The following is a 22,567-nucleotide window of genomic DNA, read 5'->3' as shown; positions in this document are numbered from 1 at the left end:
GGACTGCCAGTCTAACCGCCCCCCATCCCTGTCGGGCCCTGCGGGGTGCAGCTGCCTGGCCGGCCACAGGTGCCCCACCAGCATTTCACTTGCCTTTGGAGTAAGATGGGCCCAGACGGCAGGAGGTGATTGCCGCTCCCCAGGGGCCCGCGGGCCTGCACCTGTCCCCGGTGCAGCCCCGAGCCGGGTGGCAGACAGCAGGGCCTCAGGGGAGCTGCCCCCACCACCCTGTCACTGCAGCTTCACATCCGCTTCCCTGATCATCGCACGGCTTGGAAGCGTGGGATCCAGGCCCAGGGCTGAGGACCGGTCTCGGGGCAGCAAATCCCCAGCAGAGGGGGGCTCCGGGGCAGACGCCGGGACAGCACGCCCACCGGGACGGCCACCAGGCTGTGCCGAGCACCGGGTGCCCCAGGGGCGGGCGCCAGGCCGGAGGGGCCCGGCCAGCCTGCGGAGATGGATGACCGTACCCGCCGCATAACCTCCCACTGCAGCTTTTATGGGAAGGTTTGACAAACGACAGCAGCGAGAGGAACACGAGAGTGATTAAAACCAGCCCTCGCCGAGGCGGAGATAACTGTCCTGGGGCTTGAGTCCCCCAGAGGCCCCTCAGTCCCCCCCCAAGCCCCGCCACTGCCTTGAGTTTTCCAGAACCTTTTTCATCTAGTCACGTCTTGCCCCCTCTCCCTCTACTGCTCCTCGTTCACAGTCTTGTTCTTTGGCCTCAGTTTACCCAGTGGACTCCAAGCAGCTGGCCTTGGATGGGAGTCTTCATTCACTCAATGCGTCAAAAATGCTCATCAGCTTGCTGCCCAGGCAGGAATTTTTGGTCTATATTTACCAGAACGTTCCCCGAAATCCTTCCAAAGAACCTTTCCTCTTGAGGGAAATCACCTGGGTCTCCTATTAGAAACAGATTCTCAGGCCTCCAAGGACATTGACTGAATCTGAATTTTCCAGGGAGAGGGTGGCCTCTGGAGAGATGGAAGGAATCCTCATCATCCAAGAGGCCCAGAGAAACTGCTGGGCTTTGTCCTGCCCCGGCCCTCGCAGCGACTTGGCTGCCTGGGGTGGAAGAAGTCGGTTCAAGTCTCTGATCTCTGAGCTCTTCCCCTGATTAGTCTGGAAGCTTCTGTCAAACTAAGATTCCAGCGGCCACCCATTAACGGGATAAAGTCCATCGAAGGCAAAATGACAGGGCTGCCCATCCTCGGTCATGCTGATGTGTCAAGCCGGACCCCATCGGAGCGACTACAACCAGAGGGCTGTGTCCCCAAAGAAGCCAGGATGTGGTGACAAATATCAGGAGGCCTTGACGTCAGCCAGGAAATGAGTTTTGCTCAGGAACAGGCCGTCCCCAACTTGGTCATCATGTTCTCTGCAGCATCCAGAGCTGTGGGGACACGTCACCCTACCTGCTGGTGAGGACGAGTCTCTAGTCGCCTGCAACACACTCACTGGCAGGAAAATCACTGAGCACAGCCCCGGACTCGAGCGTGTCCTGACCACAGCTTCCTGGAGCGAGAAAACCACGGCAGCGTCTGCCCATAAAGCACCTTGAGAAGAGCACGCGTGGGAGCCCAGGCCTAATACACCAAGTGATTGTCAGAAATCAAGGCCACCCTCCCCGGGACCCCGGGCGGAAGGAGATACAGGCCACCCTTAAAAAGCCTTTCCTTTGTCTAGTCGGCGAGCCCGGGAGAACCATCACTGGACTTAGAGACCTCGCTGGCCTCGTGTTTATCATTCCTGCACAAACTTGGCGGACGATGCGAAGCCCGGCCGACACGAGGGCTGGCCCGCGGCCTGTTAATACCAGGCCTTCGAAACAGGCAAGCGAGTGACTCCCACAAACTCAACCTTCCCTCCCCCCGATGTTCCCACGTGCCTTCCAAATGCTCCATTAGGCCTAATACCCTTATCATCGGGGCGTCAGGACATTCCCAACAACAAACCCACGTGGGGAGAGGCAAGAGCACTGAGGCAGCCCCCCCCACCCCATCACACTGGCCCCTGGGACAGGATGGCACAGCCGGGTCCTGAGTGTCCTTGTGCAGGGTTCTCGGGAGGCCCCAGGCCGGCTACATGGGCAACACCTGGGCGAGATGCCTCGGTGACCGACCGACCACTCATACTTCAGAGCCCTACAAGGCAGGCCAAACCCATTTGAAACGACAACTGTCACTACTATAAACGCGCGTGATTGCTCCGGGAGGGGGTAACGTGACGCGCTGGAGACACGGGGCGACCACAGCCCTGGGCCCGGCTCCTTGCACCAGGGGCCAGCCGTTGGTGACCCGGCTCCGACCGAGGGTCGAGAACCATCACCCAAGGAGATCCAAAGAAGGAAAGCTCCACGGGGACAGAATGAGCCTGGCGTTACCTGTCTAGCTTATGACCTTTTCCCTTTCTTTCCTTTTTTTTTTTTTTTTTAACTGTCCTTCAAGGGGGCTGAAAAGCAATTTTCATGCTACGGCTCTAAATATCAGTTTATCCCTCTGACAGGGTTCTGAGCATGCCCAGTAGGGATGATTTAACACCGCGCTGATGACTTGCAACAGAAGATCGTCCTGTGAGAAGGTGGGCTGCCGCAGCTAATGGGCTCTTGTTTCAAAGGGATGCTGTGTGTACATTACCAGCGGATGGAGAAGGTGCAGAAAGGCCCGGGCAGCCATTAGGAATGGAGTGTTGTTGATGATGAAAAGGCACTTTACCGGTGAGGGAATGGTGGGAGAGAGAAGGCTTATCTGTCTTTTTGATTAGAAATGCATGCTTCCTTTCATCATCTGAGCTGAAAAATTGGCTTCTGCTCTTGGTTTATGAAACCATTTTTCTTTTTCCTTTCTTTCCAGGTTTGCAAACTGCTTAATAAATTAGTTACTGTGAGGTACATGGGTGCCACAATAACCTTAGAGGCTTTTCCCAAATGCATCCTTAATATTTTATAAGTATTTAAATAGATTTATTCAATTTGAGCGGGCTGATTTATTAAAGCTGGCATTCGGGCACAAAAAGGGGGTTCTATGCAGATGAAAGCCAATCACAAGAAATTTAAGAGGTGCTTCGGAAGTTTTTTCTTAGGAATTAGGGCAAAACTTTTGGATACAGCTAATTGAGCGAACCGGGTAAAGGAATCATCAGAAGCTTGGAGGGTTGAAATGGAAGCCTCAGGCCTGTGGTCACCCGGGGTGTTCTGAACCGTTCATTCATTCGTTCATTCATTCATTCACCCATCCAACCAGTGTTTCGGAGAGTAGTGGGAGCTGTGCTAGGCATTCTCTTCAGTCCAGCTTTAAAAGACTATACTAGGACCAAAACTTGCGTCTTTATAGCTCTCAGCCCCAGGAGGACAACAAAAGTCAAGTCGTCTTGTGTCTGGTTTTCTGAACTGCAAATGAAAGAACGACACCCCTCTTCCCCCCCTCGCCCCACCCACCGGCCCTGCCCAACATTTTTGGCCTTTAAGTGTGGTTCCTATCTCCAGCAAAAAGTGACTCGAGTGTCCTAGGAGTTCCTGTGAGGGTGACCCCATGTCGGCAGGTGTGCGGAGGCCGAGCCCCTCAGCCCGCCGGGCTCTGGGCCCGCAAGAGCCCCTGTGCCCCATGCTGGAACCTCAGTGCTTCCAAAGACCACTCGGAGCCCCCGCGCCTTCCAAAAAGCAGATTCTGGTTTCCAGCAGCATCAGACGCTCATGCACACTCCCTTGCTGATAGTCCAAAGCAATCTGCGAAAAGCTGAATTCTGTTCTACCAAGAAAGAAGAAAAAAAAAAAAAAAAAAAAAAACGAAGGCAGGCCTGGAGATTTATATCAGGTCACAAAAGCTTCGGAGAAAGTAGTCAGAATTAAAGAGAACATAAATCATCTTTTCAAAATATATTTTTTTCTTATTTACAAGATTTCTACACGCAGAATATTCGTCAAGTATTAAATCTAAATAGACATCCAATCCTAAAGAGGATGAAATATGTGAGAAAGTACACGATGATCAGTCTCGAGCAGCATAGCAGATAATGCCCCCGTGATACTTTGGAGACCGTGTGAACAATTAAGGTAATTATCCATACTAAAAAACTATTTTATAGAAACGGGCTGCAAAGAAAAGAACCACATTAGGGTCTAAACGATGAGAAAGCAGCAGCCACACGGGCAGTCGTTCAGAGGCCTTACCTTTTCTTTTCTCCACTACTATCTGTTTGACTAAGAGAGCTGAAAATTATACCATTTGTGTTAGAATCAAATGCAAATGGAATAATTGTCCCTTCTCTAATCAAAACACATTTGTGGATTGAAATACCACATGGGGCAATTTTCAGTTAATCATGGATGTTAATAAATATGACTCTAAGCTCATAAACAAACATTACTTTGGCTAATATAATATAGGAAATTATTGTTAAGCTTGATCAGACATGTAACAAAACTGAACTTTGCAGAAAGTCGGCAAATTAACCGTCTGAAAATAGAGACGCGAACCAGCGGTAATGAAAGATTAGATTTAGCTAAAATGCTTAGACAAATCGTGCATTAGCACTAGGAAATATTTAAAGCTGGCTTTGCTGAAAATGGAAAATATTAAGTACTGTCGGAGTATTAGCTTCTTTAAAGAGCAAAGAACCAGATGCTTAGTGATTGGAGATTTAAAAACTAGAAAATCAGGTTTACCAAAATCAAAGTCACCCAGAGCCTGAATTATACCAAAGCCTCTAACAACAAACGGTATTTTCAAGTGAAATAGAGATATTTAGTACTCACTCTATTTCCATCACTGAGCTTAGAAGCCATTTTGAGATTCCTTAATGTTAGTCTTCCCTAAGTATAAAATATGTATTTATTTTGGTCACAAAATACCACAGTGGCTATAAAAGTATCCCAGTCCTCTAGAAGCCCAGGGCTAGATTCAGGCCTGCAGAGGGACTAGTCAAGGAGAAGCTGATGATACCACTTCCACCTTCAAAGAAAAACCCTGAGCTTACACCACAAACTTGATACATAGGCCAGGGCCAAAATATCTTCTCTCCAGATCTACTTGTTTCAAAATTATAACATGTTCCTCCAAGCTGAGCCTTTCGCATTTACGGGAGTGGGAAGCTTCCACTTGCTTCCGAGGAAGCCTAGACAGTCTGCTATTGGGTCAAGAGCCTGCCCTGGAGAGAATGCAGTGTGAGAGGTTTTTTTTTTCCAGTTTTATAGAGAAACAATTGACATGTGTCACTGTATAAATTGAAGGAGTACAGGCCGGCGGTTTGATTTACATGTGCTGTGAAATGATTGCCACGGTAGGTTCAGCTAACATCCATCATCCTACATGGGCACCAGAAAAAGAAAAGGAAAGGAAAGAAAAGAAGAAGAAAAATTTCTCTTTGTGATGAGGACTGTTCGGATTTACTCCCTTAACGATTTCCTGTCTGTCCTACAGCAGCGTTCACGGCGGTCCCCACGTTGCGTATTACATGCCTCGGGCTGGTGTGTCCTCTGACCAGAAGTTTGCACATTTTGGCCACCTCCTCCGTTTCCACCTTCCCCTCACCTCCACTTCTGGCAACCACAAGTCTGTTTTTTTTTTCTACGAGCTTGTTTCTGTTTTTGTTTTAGATTCCACATTAGGTGAATCGTACAGTATTTGTCTTTCTCTGTCACCCCCATCTTACTTAACAAATGCCTTCAAGATCCATCCATGTTATCACACATAGGATCCCCTCATTTTTTTATGATTGAGTAATATTCCATTGTGTGTGTGTGTGTGTGTGTGTGTACACCAATTTATTTACCGATTCGTTCATTCATTCATTCATGGCTGCTTAGGTTGTTTCCAGGTCTTCCTATGGGAGTACTAACATCTTGTCAGGTCAGTGTTTTCATTTCCTGTGGATATATTCTCCAAAGTAGAGTCACCAGATCATACGGCAGTTCTCTTTTTAATTTTTGTGATTTTTTAATCTTTTCCATAGTGGCTGCACCAATTTATGGCCCCACCAAGAGTGCACAAGAATTCCCTTTCTCCACATCCCTACCAGCATTTCTTGTCTCTGGTCTTTTTGATGATGACCATTGGAATAGGTGTGAAGTGGTATCTTCCTGTGGTTTTAATTTGCATTTCCCTGATGACTAATGATGCTCCACTTCCTCTCATGCATCTGTTGGCTCTTTGTATATCTTCTTTGGAGAAACATCTACTGAGGTCAAACCTTGGTTAAAATTGGGCAATTTAGGTTTTTTGGCTATTGAATTGTAGGCATTAGTCATATGTTTTAGATATTAATCCTTTATCAGATGTATGGTTTGCAAATATTTTTCCTGTTCTGTAGGTTGTTTTTGCACTTTGTTGATAGTTTCTTTTGTTGGGTGGAAGCTTTTTAGTTTGAGGTGGTCCCACTTGTTTTTTTCTTGTCTCTTGTGCTTTAGGTACCATATTTCAAAATCATTGCCAGAGTTCATGTCATGGAGTATAACTGCTATTTTTTGTTTAGGAGTGTTATGTTTTTAGGTCTAGCATTTAAGTCTTTAATACACTTTGAGTTAATTATTTCTGAGTGGTATAAGGTAGGATTCCATTTCCATTCTTTTGAATGTTCAATTTTCCCAGCACCATTTATTGAAGAGAACACATCTTTTCTCTGTTGAGTATTCTTGACTCCTTTGTCAAATATTAGTTGGCTATAAATGTGTGGATTTATGTCTAGTCTCTCCATTCCATTCTCTTGGCCTGTTTGTTTTTATGCCAGTACCATGCTATTTTGACTACCATAGTTTAATGAGATAGCTTGAAATCAGGGAGTGTGATGCCTCCTGTTTTTTTCTTCTTTCTTGGGATTTCTTTGATTGCATATAAATTTTAGAAGTGTTTTGTCTGCTTCTGTAAGAAATGCCATTGGAGGGGCACCTGGGTGGCTCAGCAGTTGAGCATCTGTCTTTGGCTCAGGGCCTGATCCTGGAGTCCTGGGATCGAGTCCCACATTGGGCTCCCTGCAGGGAGCCTGCTTCTCCCTCTGCCTATGTCTCTGCCTCTCTCTCTGTGTGTCTCTCATTAATAAATAAATAAAATCTTTAAAAAATGCCATTGGTATCTTGATATGGATTGTACTGAATCTATAAATGGCTTTTCATAGTATTGACATTTTAACAATACTAATTCTTCCAATCCATGAATATGAGATAATTTACCATTTATTTATGCCTTCTTTGTCTTCTTTTATCAATGTCTTATAGTTTTCAGAGTAAAACTTTCTCCTCCTCGGTTAGGGTTATTCTTCAGTATTTTGTTTTTGATGCTATTGTAAATGGGATCAATTTCTTTTCTCTTTTACAGAAAATCCATTGTTAGTGTCTAGAAACACTACTGATTTTTGTATGTTAATTCTGTATCCTGAAACTTTATTGAGTTCACTGATTAAACTTAACAGTTTTTTGTTGAAATTTTAGGATTTATCACCTGTGAAATTATTTCCTCTGCAATAAAAAACAATTTTACATCTTCCTTTCCAATACTGATACCTTTTATTTCACTTTCTTGTCTGACTGCCTTAGCTAGGACTTCAAGTACTATGTGGGATAGGAGTGTTAAGAGTCAATGCCTTGGTCTTATTTCTGATCTTAGGGAAAAAGCTTTCAACCTTTTACCATTGAGTATGATAGCAGATGTCAGCTCATCATATATGTCCTTTATTATGTAGAGGTAGGTTCCTTCTCTGCCTAATTTGTTAAGAGTTTTTATTATGAACAGAAGTTGAATTTTGTCAAATACTTTTTCTGCATCTACTGAGATGATCATATGATTCTTTTCTTTTGTTCTATTAATGTACCACACTGATTGATTTACATATATTGAACCATCCTTGCATCCCAGGAATAAGTCCCACTTGATCATGGTGAATGATCCTTTTAATATCCTGCTAAATTCAGCTTGCTCGTATTTTGTTGAGAATTTTTACACCTGTATTCATTAAGGATAATTGGCCCCTATAGTTCTCTTTTCTAGTCGTGTTATTTCTCGTTTTGGTATCAGGATAATGCTGGCCTGATAAAATGAATTTGGGAGTGTTCCCTCCCTCCAGTGTAAGGAAATGTTGACATCTAAGCTTTAGGAAGAAACAGCAATATTTTATGTATTACAGCTATTTTTTTAATCTCCGGGTCAATCTTCAGATCAATCTCTACATATCTGTGAAACTAAGTATAAAATCACACTCTATACATATAACCAATGCAAGACTCCATCTGAAAAATTCCAGTAATAAAGGCCAAAAATCAGCCCTTCCTTTGATTTATTTAAGTAACTGTCACTCTTCTCCACTTGTACAAAAATGTAGATCTAAGTCTAGAAAAGGAAAAGAAACCTTGAGTAACTAGTCAGTGAGTTCATCCAAGAAGGCCAGTTTCAATATGTGTGGCATCTTTCTACAATCTACCTTCCACTTTTTAAAAATTCCAATATTGTCAAGTATGGCAATCAATACATATGGCTAGTGAGAATAATAATTGTGTCTACTTACCAAATACTACGTATTTATAAGTCTTTGTATTTGTGTTGATTTACCTTATTAAAAACTCTTACAACAATTCTCTAGGGTAGGTACTGTTTTTAATCCTCATCTTTTAGATGACAAACCACAGCTTAGAGAAGATAAGATACCTATCCTGATTACTGGTACAGTTGGGATTTGAACCCAGGCAGACTTCAGAATTGCTGGTGAGGATTAATGAAAGCATAACCTTTCAAGCACATGTTGTCACTATTCTGAATTTCTTACATTAAAGGGATCCCTGGGTGGCGCAGTGGTTTGGCTCCTGCCTTTGGCCCAGGGCACGATCCTGGAGACCCGGGATCGAATCCCATGTCGGGCTCCCGGTGCATGGAGCCTGCTTCTCCCTCTGCCTGTGTCTCTGCCTCTCTCTCTCTCTCTGTGACTATCATAAATAAATAAAAGTTTAAAAAATAAAAAAATAATAAAAAAAATAAAAAAATAAAATATTCTGTGTAAACCAAAATTATAAAAATGTGCCCTTTCTACATTTTATATAATAAAATAATTATCCCTATTAAAAAGTAGAACTTCTATCTTTTAGGTTTAGGTTCACAGCTTGTTGCTCTATCTTCTCCATTTTCAAGGAAATAGAGTAAAAGAAATATTTATCATGCTGTGGGTCCTTGACTGAATCCACTTGCCCTTCTTTCGTACTGAAAACCAGACTAAACATTTCTGGATGTCTACATTTTAAAATTTCTAACAGTAACGAGTAAACTCTACCTAGGGTACTCTGACAAGACCTCCACATTGTCAGCAGGCCTCACATTCTACTGATTTGATTGCACCAGTGTACTCATGGTCCAACCCTTTCTGGGTCCACCCATCCTTGGATCATTCTGATATACAGTCTGTGTAAAGCACTCACTGTTTTTGAAAATCACTGTTGGACCATCAAGAAGGCAATGAGCTTTCAAGACGTAATATCTTAAAGGAACCTATAAATGAAATAGGTCAAGGATGAGGCACATAAGTGGCTGGGAAAAAAAAATCTACATTTAGTTTATACAACTTCAGCTCCCTGTCTGTTCAGATTCCATATAAGGAATAGTAACTTTTCAAGCAAGCAGGCCTGGACATATTTCTTGGCCTTATAATTCTCACAGTTCTAGACATTCCAAGGTAGAGGGTCATTCAAACAGAGTTGTAATTTCTTGTGTATATTTATTTCCAAAGTATCTTATGCATAGTTTCCCAATGAAATCATACATGGAGGCTAGGGGAATGCTAGCTGGGTTATTTTTCAAGCATGCCTAGAAGAAGCAGTCAAAAGAACTGCTCTGTCCTTTTCAAGAAAAAGGGCCAGACTTGAGCTGGATTACTGCAGCAAGAGCTTTGACCACTGTGCAGTTCACTTGACCTGCAGCTTTTGTCTTGAAGATGATGTAAGCAGAGAAGAGAGAGGAAAGACATTCATGAGATTTAAAGAATAAACTTCCCTATGGTCACTTAGGAGAATGACATGCATAATACACACGTCAGACTGGTGAGGCAGTAATAAGAGAGTTAGTCCTACAAGAATGTTCTGAGAGGCCAACCATCAGCAGTCAAGGGTCTCCTCCAAATCCCAACCACTCACCAGCAAAGCACCCTTGAGTGCACTACAAACTGCCTTAGTGCTTTGATGGCCTTATCTGAAAGAGGTAAAAGAGGTTGGACAGACCAAGATGGCAGCATGTTCTCAGATCTAGTCGCTACTAAAAATCAGAAGTCAAGTTTTTAGTATTTGTTTTACTGTACTTAAAAATAACCAAATGATATATTTATAGTTTTATGTCTCTAGGTAAAATTTAAAAGGCAGGACACCTAAGGAAATGAGGAGGTTTTGAAAATCTGCACAGATCCAGGGATGATCATTATCAATTCCCAGATAATGAGAATGGTTTAGTCAAAAGGCAAAATGATTTAAGGGAAAAGTGGATGACTCTGTATTCATTCGACAAATATTTATTTCTATCCATTCATTCATTCAGCCCTTACTGGACAGACATTCCTCTAGACACTTGGGATATATCAGTGAATGAGACATTAATCCATGCCCTCCTGGAGCTTACATTTTCATGGTGAGAGAAACTCACCATTAAACATTAAAGACAATAAATAAGAAAACTTTCCTGTAAGTGAAAGCATGTTAAGTGGTAGGGAAGAGAGAGATAATTGAATGGACTGAGGGGATCAGGAGTTTCGGAGTTGGGGGCCAGCACAGGTTGCCCTCTTAAATACAGGGTTCAGAGTATCGCCCATTGAGAAGGTGAGGATACTTGAGCAAAGACTTCTAGATGAGGGAGCTAGCTATGCAGATCTATGAGGAAGAGCCCAGAGTTTGAGAACAGCAGGTGCCTGTAAAGACCATGGTTCCTTGCCCCAAGAGGCATGAGAAGCTATTGCAGGGATTTTCCCCAAAGAAAACTATGACCAACTATGTTTCTAAATTGAGAAACTGTATTCCCCAAATGTTTCCTTGGACAAGTAAGGTATGTATGTATGTAAATACAGTTTCCTATTCTTAATAATACTACTGAACACTCATTGGGCACTAAGTGTTGGTTTTCTAGTTGGAAGAATTTAGAACAGTCTTGCTCTGTCTAAACTCATTTACCCTTTAATCCTAAAGCTGAAATCAGGCATTTGCAGAATTAGATTCTACTGGCATTTATCAACTATCTGCTTCTGTGCCAGAAAAAAACTGTGTCCATCATAATTGGGAATAAAGGATACAAGCTGAGAAGTGTATAAAACACACATTGTAACTTAATCTCCTTCAAGGTGAGGCTTCTCATCTGTTACACAAAAGAACATCTTCTATTTCTGAAAGTTTGGTGATGATTAAATGAGCAAACACATCAAATACCTGGAACGGTGTGGGGCTCACAGGTAGTCACTTAACTAACACTGCTTATCTTTCTCTCAAATCGATGGAAGATGTTACTGTTTTAAAATTAAACTAACATGAGGCCAAAGGGGTGCCCAGTTTCCTACTGGCGAAGTAAAGTGCTATCCCCATACCATCAGCAGAACAGGATTTTTAAAGAAGTTCAGAAAGAAGTTTAAGCCTCCTCTCTCCAGGCATCCTCGTGAGAGTGACATCGTCTTTAAACCCTGCGTGGCAATCCCTGACGCACCACCGCGATGCCCAGGGAAGACAGGGCGACCTGGAAGTCCAACTACTTCCTTAAGATCATCCAACTTGTGGATGATTATCCAAAATGCTTCCTTGCGGGAGCAGACAATGTGGGTTCAAAGCAGATGCAGCAGACCCGCATGTCCCTCCGCAGGAAGGCTGTCGTGCTGATGGGCAAGAATACCATGATACGCAAGGCCATCTGAGGGCATTTGGAGAACAACCCAGCACTGGAGAAACTGTTGCCTCATATCCGGGGGAATGTGGGCTTTGTGTTCACCAAGGAGGACCTCACTGAGATGAGGGACATGCTGCTGGCCGATAAGGTGCCAGCTGCTGCCCGTGCTGGTGCCATAGCTCCATGTGAAGACACTGTGCCAGCCCAGAACACTGGTCTGGGGGCCAAGAGGACCTCCTTCTTCCAGGCTTTAGGCATTACCACTAAGATCTCCAGGGGCACCACTGAAATCCTGAATGACGTGCAGCTGATTAAGGCCAGAGACAAAGTGGGAGCCAGTGAAGCCACACTGCTGAACATGCTAAACATCCCTCCCTTCTCCTTTGGGCTGATCGTCCAGCAGGTGTTTGACAATGGCAGCATCTGCACCCCTGAAGTGCTTGACATCACAGAGGAAACTCTGCAGTCTTGCTTCCTGGAGGGTGTCCGCAGCGTCGCCAGTGTATGTCTGCAGGTAGGTTACCCGACTGTTGCATCAGTGCCCCATCCTATCATCAATGGATACAAGCGGGGCCCGGCTTTGTCTGTGGAAACTGATTACACCTTCCCACTTGCTGAAAAGGTCAAGGCCTTCTTGGCTGATCCATCTGCATTTGTGGCTGCTGCCCCCATGGCTGCTGCCACCACTGCTGCACCTGCTGCCGCCGCAGCCCCAGCCAAGGTTGAAGCAAAGAAAGAGTCGGAGGAGTCGGACGAGGATATGGGATTTGGTCTCTTTGACTAATCACTAAAAAGCAACCAATTCAGCCAAGTTTATTTGTGAAACACGGAAATAAAGGCTTACTTCTCTTTAAAAAAAAAAAAGAAGTTTAAAATGTGCTTGGAATATTTGGAACCTTTGGGGGCAGTCAGAAATTAAAGTCAATCAAAGTGCATTGAGAGTACAGGGTTTCGTATGGAATTCCCAACAAGAAACTCTAGTACAGCTCTAATGTGTAAGTATTATTCAACCCTCACTGAAGCCTACAGGTGGCAAATAAGGGCAAAATAGTGACTGAAAAGAAAACTTTGCTCTTAAGTGACATTTCTGGGAGACTATTCTTAATTATATTAGACAGAGTCTACACACAACGTCACCTGGTATAGGAATGCTTAGATGTAGTCACTTCCTTCTGCTGTTGACTTTGATCAAACTACTTAACTTGCTGGGCTTTCAGAGGGAGAACAGTCGAGCATGCACAGAGTACAGAGATATTTGGGTGCAAAGGATCCCCAAAGTTGCATTACATAAGCAGCTGCCACTGTCCGCAAGTAAGATCAGCATGGAGGTCATTGAGAGAGACTTTATTTAGGTCAGGTGCCCTGGGTCCCCAAAGCTGGGCCCATGGCCAGTCAAAGACAGCCTTGAAAGACAGGACCTGGCACGATTGTATGTGCTCAGCCATAATGCAGTCCGCCTTCTGCATGTGTCTGGCTGCCCTACCCACCGTCCAGCTTCTGACCCCATCCCCTTATTTTGCAAGGGCCGCAAGATCCAAGATAAGCCGTGGCTTAGAAGCATCCACAGAAGGCTGCTTTGCCTGAAAGCTAAGATCCAATGGAGCCTGGAGGCAACACAGCTATGATGCCCAATTAGCTGGGAGTTCATTTTGCAACACAATCCCCTTTACTTGATGTACTTTCAGCATTGCTTACGAACTATATCCTACTTAGGAGTATGAACTCTCCAATTATTTGCCTTACATTATGAATCATTTATCTAGTCAATCTAATATTCTTCCCTTATGCATCTTAATACTTCAATTAACTATTATGAGTCATTTGTTATTTGTATACCAGAAAACTGCTTTCCGAGTTATTACTTATTGGTCATAATCAATTAGGGAAGTTTTTAGAGTATGGTTGTCTTATATAAATATACTGGTAAAGTTCAGCTCCTATGATTTCTGACAATTAAATTGTTCTGTCACTTGGGGACTCTCATTAATCTCAACTTGTCATCCTTGTTTATGCAGGTTATAATGGGCTATGTGTGTAAGTGAAACGAGATGCTAAAAGGCTTTGGCTTTTTAACTCTTTGATGAAAGTAAAATTGAAATGCTTTCTTAGAGTGGTGACTTTGATTTCTACAGTCTGAAGGAAATGCGTTCTAGACAGTAGCCCATCAATTCCACCATAAGCCCCAGTGATCTTTATGTAGGTTTCTAATGAAGTGGCTAGAAAAAGATGAACTGGCTCCTAACCACCCAGATTCTTGGAATTTGTACATCCAGAAAAGGAAATCACAGAGAAAAAAAAAAATCCAATTGTGCCACTCCTCATCTCTACTGGCCAACCTCTGAAAGCTCTAGGTATAACTATAACATACGTGAGTAGAAGGGAAGAATCATCAGAGTGGTCAGAAAGATCCTGGGGAAAAATTTAGATGTCAAGTACCATTGACGATGATTTGATCCATGGCAGGGATTTAAATGCAAGGAGTTGTGGTGAGGACTACTACAGGATTAGTATTAAGATGTAATTTATTGGGCATCATTATTTATGATGTGAAATATGCAAACAGTGCATTAATTAAATGCAGGTGTCCCTACCTTTAGCAAAACCTCTGACAATAATTAAATTATACAAAATAACCCAAGTCAACAGATTAGAAATCTGAACAGAAATCTAAGAGCTTTAATAAAGTCATAAATCACTATAAAGGAAATGGTAGATATTATTACATTGAGACTGAGTCTTGAAAAGAATGTGTAATAATAGAACTGATGAAAAACGGATCTGAAATAGAATTGTAAGGAACAAGGGGAGCTCATATGCCTAGATGAAGCTGCTAATCAGAAACTGGTTTGAGAAATAAAAATCTGGCAAAAAAAATACTTTAAAAAGAAAAGAATCCAGATTCACCACTGTTGACTTCCCAGGAACACTTAATGGTCTCATATTTGTTGAGTCGCATCACTCTGTGATGTTAAGCATGGTGGAGAGGGGCCAAGTTTGTTCTCTGGAAAAAGCTTTAGTGACTCCGAGTCTCCTGTCTAGTGTAATACCTTAGGACCCACTCCTGAAAAGCAGAAAGCTCACTGCTGTGCAAGAACTTTACTTCCAGGGTTGGAATAGAATCACTACTTAGGCATCAGACATCCTTAATTATGATTCTGTGGTTCTATTTTTACTATTCTAGTCTCTCTTATCCATAATGCCACCCGTGCCTTTCCCGTGTAAATACAGCTGTCGTTGACTGCTTCGGATGGGCCAAGCACTGCACCGCATTCTCATTTATCTGCACGACTCTTGAAAGTAGATAATCTGATTATACCCTTTTTTATAGACGGATAGGGAGTTTCAGTAACTTGCTCAAGGTTAAGTCCAAAGATGTCAACCCAAACTGCCTTCCCCTAGACCCTGGCTTGAACCACTCCACTGGCATGACTTCCTCCCCGTGCCGAATTCATCCTTAATGCCATGTCAACCATTTCTCCATTTACCCCTGTGAATCAGAGAACCTTAAATGCAGCTGAGTCATCTGAGGTACCAATTCCTTGAGGGCAAGGACTGCATCTTGTTTACTTTTAAATGCATCCCCCATGCCTAACCCAAAGTAGTTATTGATAATGTCAGAGGAAGACAGTGGAAGAAAGAGACACATGAGAAGAAGGTATTCCTAAACTCAATGACTTGTTACGCCAAGCTAGCATAGGAGGACATACGATAAGAGAAATGCAATGGAGTGCCAGTTAGGAGGCAAGGTGCTTTGTCCCACTCTTCTGCTGGTGTACTGATGTGCAAATAATTTAGTTTATCTCGGACTCCATTCCTCATCTATAAAATAAGGAGTTGGTCCACCACTTGATCCCTTGCAGCCCCCACATTCTCTGATTTTATATTGATTTCAATAGTGTTTCTTCCCAACCCCACCAGTCACCATGATAAACCTGCCTTGCACTAAAACCCCTTCCATGTACCAAGCACTTTGTATACATTATCTTCCTGTGATCCTCATAACAACTCTGCGAGGATAGTATTATCGTTCTCATTCAGCAGAGAAAGTAAAGCTTAGCAGGTTTACAAGCTCAAGGTCACGCGGTCAGTGAGTGCAAGTGAGGCAACCCTGATCTCATACATTTAGAAATTTACAAGTCTACCAGAACTTGAGAACTGTTAAAACTCTTAGCTAAATGGCTTCTTAGAAAGCACAAAATACTATCCCGTGACCCTGAAAAGTTTCCAATGTGATTTCCTCAATCAACAGGGATCTGGGACTTGAGAAGATGAAACAATTACCGAGATGTGATTTTTTTGGAATTGCCACATTCGTAGTCACAACTGCGTCTCTAACCCTGGGCAAACATCTCACAAAAACATCAGATCACTGCAAACCTGTCAACACTTGGCCGTCTCCACCATCTCTCCCAAGGCCAGGCCCCAAGAGTACTTTCTGTCTGTACTATTCGGTTGTCACTTAATCACACACTCTCTCATCTAGGCTGTTGCTTCGTGTGCCTTACTCTTGCCTTGCCAACACAAATACTGGTTCCTTAAGGACAGAAACTGAGCTTTATATTTCTTTCCAGCCTTACAGTATCTACAGCAGAGTTGAACTCATTAAGTGATCCTCCCTTTCATTCAACTTATTCATCACATTTTCAGCAGGGGATCAATCAGTGTGCGCTTTCTCTGCCCCCATTCTTGTGTCCTAAAAGCACCAGCAACAGTTCAGCTGTTACTCAACTGCAAACCACCCCAAAGTGTCTCCAGAACCACACTGTGCTGCTGAGCCTGGCCTTTGATTGCCAAAAATAACCTGGTGCCAAGGTGAAGAATGTCAGCTACGATGCCTTCTGCCTTCCAGGAAAGGGTTTGATTCCTGTAGAGTGCTTCAGGTGATGCCGTTCTGTATCAGTCCAGGGATGGTAGGTTTAAAATCAGGCCCAAGAGAGAGGAGGATTAACAGAATCTCCAAGGTCCCAGGGAATCCTGCCAATTCCTTCCCCATGACTGGCCTACTCCTGTCAAAAGCTGAGATCATTGACTTAAGATTCCTTCTACTCAGCAATATGGATGATTCCGACACCTGACTTCTGGTTTTACAAATACTGCACCACAGAAAGCCCTTCAGAAAACTCATGATAGCAGAACCCAAATTTTTCAAAATGTATCATCCTGAGAGCATCTCTCTGCCTGTAGAGCAAATGGAGCTTATGTAAAAGATCTCAATATCCCTTTAAAGACCATGGACTTTGCATAACAGAAAAGACATAATCGTTGACCGTGAAACTCACCCATCTTTGCAGGAACCCCTCTACAGGGTGATGTGCTTTGCATCTTCCAGGAAATGTGCTGCAATATGGCATTACACAGTCGTCGCTCAGGGCAAAGCTGTTTGATTTCAATAACAAAATTCAGAGATATTTTCAAGATATACCCTAAAGTATTAGAAATACTTTCTCCCAGACATATGGAAAGTTGAAGCGCAAAATATTAAGATCTACTATGGAAGTTGTAAGATAATTTGTATTTTCATTCACCAAGAAATAGCTGTTAACTGAAAAGAGAAAAATAACAAAGGAACCATGAACACTCAGTAAAAAATAGCTACTACATGCTAAGGCACCCTGTGAACCAAGCTCCCTTATAATCTCCTTTTCATTTAATCATCACAGAGACCCTCCGAAGTAGGATCTATCCCCATTTTGTACTTGAGACTTAAAGCTTCAGACACCTCCAGTAATAACACCATTATTAAGTGCTAGTATGAGTATTCAAATCCAGATCCCACCCACTCCAAGGCCAGGCTGTAAATCGCCAAAATTTAGTTTATGTGTCCATCCTGGCAGATGACTGGACATTCAGAGCTGATCTCGGAATTTGATGTGTGTGATGAATGAAATTGGAAGGATGAGGGACAATTGCCAACTTCCCTAGATAGCTCCATTTGGCCCTGCTGGGCAGGTGCAGTGGGTCCCCTTAGATTTGCTAGTTAAGGGACAGTACATCAAATAAGGCTAGAGTCAAAGGGGAGGGTAGAAGTGCTGACTTTGAGCATGTTCTCTGAAAGTGCTGTTATTTGAAAAAGCTGTACAGTGTCAGAGCTGAGCAGAGATCCAGCTGTGAATAGCACTCTGCAGAGTGTTGATAGAATCTGGGCTGTCCAGCTGTGAAGGGCCCGGAAGTGCTTGAAGAGGTGACAAGCACCCGAGCCCTCCCTCAGCCCTCCCCGACAGCTGTGGCCATTAACAACAGAAGCTACAGAGACTCACTGCAGCCAAAAGCCACAACACTACACTCTCAGCCTTACGCCTTGTCGGGAGCCTTAAACCACCTCCACCAATCACAATAGAAAAAAAAAAAAAAAAACAGCTGCCCCAAGACAACAATGGCCCTGACATTGGGCCACAGTAATGGCCTAACTCCATGAGGAGTATCAAACCAGAGAAATCCTTCCTTGGGCTCTTGCCAGCGCCTCTACTTTTGGTCAGGGGGTAGAAGGTGAAAATGGGCTACAGCTGGCTTGTCATCCGGGGATAGGGTAGAAAATGACAACAATGCGATGTAGAGGCATCAGCAGGGGCTTTGGAGTCAGTGGAACCTGGGTTCAAATTCTGATGCTTCTGTGACTTAGTTATGCAAACTTGGAAAATTGAATAAGCCCACCAAGCCTTTCTTTTTTCACCTTTAAAGAGAGTAATCGTAATTTCCTTTTAGAGTTATAGCAAATACTAAATGAGATCAAACATAAATCTCTACACATGGTGGATTTCCAAAAGTATTAATTTTCTTTCCTCCTGCCATGCATTCAGAAAGGGGCAGATATAGCAATTTTCTGCTAAGAAATCTCATGGGTTGGGATTTCATCTGTGGGTGATGTGATGAATAAAGTGAGGACTTCCAACAGTAGCAACCTTTGAATTGGTATTTTGTCCCCGATGAAAACTATATTCAACATTGGCAAGTACAGAAGTTTGTATGTAAACAAAAAGGTTTAGAAACTGTGACCTCATTTTTACCTGCAAAGATTCTACTGTCTTTCAAGTCCAAGTTCCATCACCATGTACACTATCAATATCTCTGCTCCAAGGGGCAGAAAACCAAACATAAATTGGTTTAAGCTAAAAAATAAATATAGGGGTCAGGTAGCTCAGGAGTCCAGTTCAACCTCAGTTCCAGATTGATGAAGACCTCAAATGATGTCAGCATGATCCAGCCCTCTGCCCGGCTTCTCTGTGCTCACTACATTTGAGGATCTGCATAGTGGCCCACACTACCTTCAGACTCCCTTTGTTGAAAAATCCAGCAGAAGAGAGAAATGGCTTCTGGGATGGGTACATACACATGCACACACACATATTCGAGGCCCAGATTGGGGTTTTTATATTTATTGGCAGATCCAACTCCAGCCAGGTGAGTGGGTTATAAGCATTAGCCTGGCATGTGACGCCTGGGAATAAAGTCAGCTGGCACATTGGCTGAGAATAAAGAGGCATGATAATTTCAAAACAAATTGGGGTTACACAAAATCAGTGTAGGTACCCCACTGAAAAACCAGCAAATGTCCACTATTACATTCTAGCCCCACCGAATGATGGCCTTTATGTCCTTTCCACGTTTACTAACTTCTCTGGTGCCACTCACACAGTGCTTATTACATGCAACTTTGTAGTGTAAGTTAATGACTAGTGTCTCGAGGCCAGAGGCTATTTTAAGTGTGTTTGTCTTTGTCAATATTGTCTTTCACAGTGCCTTGCCCGCAGTGACTAAATTGAGGGAATTTAATAGAAATTAATGAATTTAACATACATAAACATTGAAAGTGAATAATTGAAGTCAAAAGTTGAAATAGTTGACCTGTAGAAGAGATTAAGAGGAAACAATGTTAGAATTATATGGTTTCTGGGGGAGAGGAAGAAAAGGAAATCGAAGGTCCTTTATTCAAAAATTGCTGTCAGAAATCCCCAACTTCCTTAAGGAATTTATTAAGGAGATTGAGAGGGTATATTGCTCAGAAATACCAAATACCCTCTGTGGAAAAGAACCCTGAACTTTCCAAGTCAAACCATCAAGATAAATAATTAAAGGAAAATATTCCAAAAGGTGAAGGAGGAAGGTGAATTAATGGGAATGGAGAGGAGAGATAGGAGACAAAGGCTCTGAAAAAAAGAAAATGGTTTTCGGTCACTCCACCAAGAACTTAGGAGAATAAAAAATTGCGGATAAGAAAGGCGAATTCACTGTCAAAATTGCCCCCAAAAAGTCTGTTTGTAGGATGAGATCTGGTCACCATCAAATCCTGTCTGGAGGAAGTCCTCATAGCATGAGCCTGAAAAGTTGATTAAGTCTCTTAAATACGACCACACTCTTTCTTAATTAACCTCTGGGCTACTGGGTCGCAGAGTGTAGATTGCTTCTCTTTTATTAGCAATCACCAATTCTACCTTGTCGGGATTGCGCAGAACACAAACAGGTACAAGCAGTCCGTTACAGCCTCATTGTTGACAAAGGTATTTCAACTAAGAATCTCCTTGTAGGAGAAGTTAAACGTGTCTTGGGTCAGGAGAACATTTGGCAAAATAGAGCAAGAGGCAGCAAACTATGGCCAGTACGCCATGTTCAGCTGTTTTTGTAAAGTTTTATTGGCATATGCCCATGTCCGTTTGCTTAGTATTGTCTAATGGTTGCTTTCTGTTCCTGCAAGGGCGGAGTTGAGAAGTTCCCCTAAGGATCATACAGTCCAAAGAGCTTAGAATATTTATCATCTAGACATTTACAGAGTCTATAGACCCCTGCCACGGGAAACAGAGCATCCCCGGCCACCAAACCCGAGGGTGGCTTTTCTACCCATTCTCAAGGAATCAGTCACATCAATGGCAAAATGGCAGCAAGCTGGTGTGTCAGCATCAGCATCAGTAAGACTTGTGGACTGTAAGGAGAGAAAGCCAAGGAGCCTGACAGAGAGCAGCAGGCCTGGTTACTGGGTAGAAGGCTCAGCCTTCTCGGTTGAGAAACCAACAGGGGGCAAGATGGGTGAGGGGGCAGGTGCACGTCAGGAGAAAGGGGGGGGGGCAATTAGCAAAAAAACATCCAGTGCCTATGTCTGCCTCAAAGTGTTTCTCTTGCCTGTTACTGCTGCACATTTGAATGTTTTATTTCTTCGACCCTCCGAGCATTACCAAACAGTTATTATCTGAGCTTCTAACAAACAATTATTCCAGCTCCTAATTTATATTTCAATCATTTTAACTACTGATCTTATGATCACATCCAGGCTCTGATCACATTAGTGTCTATTAACTATGCAGCAACCAATAAAATCTGCATGAGAGACTTATTCCATATATACTCCCTTAGCACAATTTATTAAAATAATGTAGACTATTAACATTTAAACTAAATGTAATATATATATTTAATATAAAAATTCTCATTACTGTGATTAATAAAATTTTTAGTGTAAGCTGATATTTAGTTAGAGAAAATGAACAAGTTAAGCCGACTGAACTATTTCAGTTACATTAATTTAATTAAATATGACTTTTACATTATGTAGGATTAGGTACATACCGCTGATAATTCTAACATATTTAAAGAATCAAAAAGTAGAATTCCACTATCAAAGTTACAGTCGAATCGCCAAAGGTTGTTTTAGATGAAGCGTATTAACCTCTCTCGCCGAAACCCCCTCACTTTTCCAGAAATGCTCTCAGGAATTACAGAAGCTGAAAAGTAGTGCAGTAATACTACACTATTTTTCTCCTTTACAAATCTCATTGTTTATGCTTTCCCTGTTGAGCTGCTCTAGGGCCGTGTGTGTGTGTGTGTGTGTGTGTGTGTGTGTACAGTAGAAAGAGGCAGAGATAAAGACAGAGACACAGAGACAGATCTCATGCTGGTTTTTTTAAAAAACCATCTCCATTTATATAGAAACATTTCTGGAAATAATGTGCTGGTCAAACTCCACTTTCCTCCCTGTGGGCTGTTCCATGTCAACACCCTGACCTGGGCTCATACAACTGCCCTGCTACTTCCTAACTTTGCAAACTGGCCAACAACTACTTCAGCCCACTTTCTCCATCAGTAAAATGGAAATGAGAGTTTGTGAGGATAAAGTGAGATGAGTCAAAAAAACCACCTACCTTCTAATGGCTGTCCCTCCAGAGCTGGGTCTCTTTGCTGCTGCCTCTGAAAATGTTATGCTTTATTATTCCAAGTGCAATCTAATGGCCAGCGTGGCTGAATTATCTTTGCATTCCAAAAATGTTTCCTAGATGGCCACATGGCCGTGAATCCATATCGTTGCTCTTTTCTGCACTCTTTATCTCCATCTTGTTCTGCTCTGTCTTCTGTGTTGACAACATTTCCCTGACAGCAAGGTTGTCCCTTGACCTTTCAGGGCTAAAAGGTAGAAGGAGAGACTACGTAGAGCACTAACATGGGGCTCTGGAGGATCTGGGTTGAGTCCCAGTTTACTTGCTACATGGCCTTTAGGTAAGTCTTCAGTCTTTTTAAGTCTCAATCGCCAAGCCTGCTAAATGGGTATGGCCAGTAATAACACCTACCTACAAAGTCATTATGAATACTGAATTATTACTGCAGATTAAGTGCTTTGAAGAGTGCCTGGCTCATAGGATGAGCTCAACAATAATACCATCAAAGATATTGGGCATAGTGATTCCTAAAACAGAAACACAGCTCTTCTAGAGGCTGGGTCATGTGTTGGTGGTGAGTTCAGAGCTTGAGGAGACCCAGAGACA

General features: G+C 42.9%; 1 protein-coding gene and 1 long non-coding RNA gene across 2 annotated transcripts; both read left to right on the top strand.

Annotated features, from left to right (window-relative positions):
• The first annotated feature begins 2,032 nt into the window (after positions 1 to 2,032).
• On the top strand, positions 2,033 to 22,303 carry LOC112673842 (uncharacterized). Its single transcript, XR_003145073.2, has 3 exons — positions 2,033 to 2,580; positions 3,897 to 4,051; positions 22,207 to 22,303. It is a non-coding gene; the product is annotated as an uncharacterized LOC112673842 (long non-coding RNA).
• On the top strand, positions 11,581 to 12,685 carry LOC112673838 (60S acidic ribosomal protein P0-like). The gene is given in 1 exon segment (XM_035696275.2): positions 11,581 to 12,685. A coding segment is annotated over 1 exon segment (954 nt). The 5' UTR covers positions 11,581 to 11,652; the 3' UTR covers positions 12,607 to 12,685.
• Positions 22,304 to 22,567: the final 264 nt, after the last annotated feature.

Source organism: Canis lupus, chromosome 10, assembly GCF_003254725.2.
Source record: "Canis lupus dingo isolate Sandy chromosome 10, ASM325472v2, whole genome shotgun sequence".
Taxonomy (NCBI): domain Eukaryota; kingdom Metazoa; phylum Chordata; class Mammalia; order Carnivora; family Canidae; genus Canis; species Canis lupus.
Note: the sequence above shows the minus strand (reverse complement) of the source record. Positions and strands in the feature narration are given on the sequence as shown.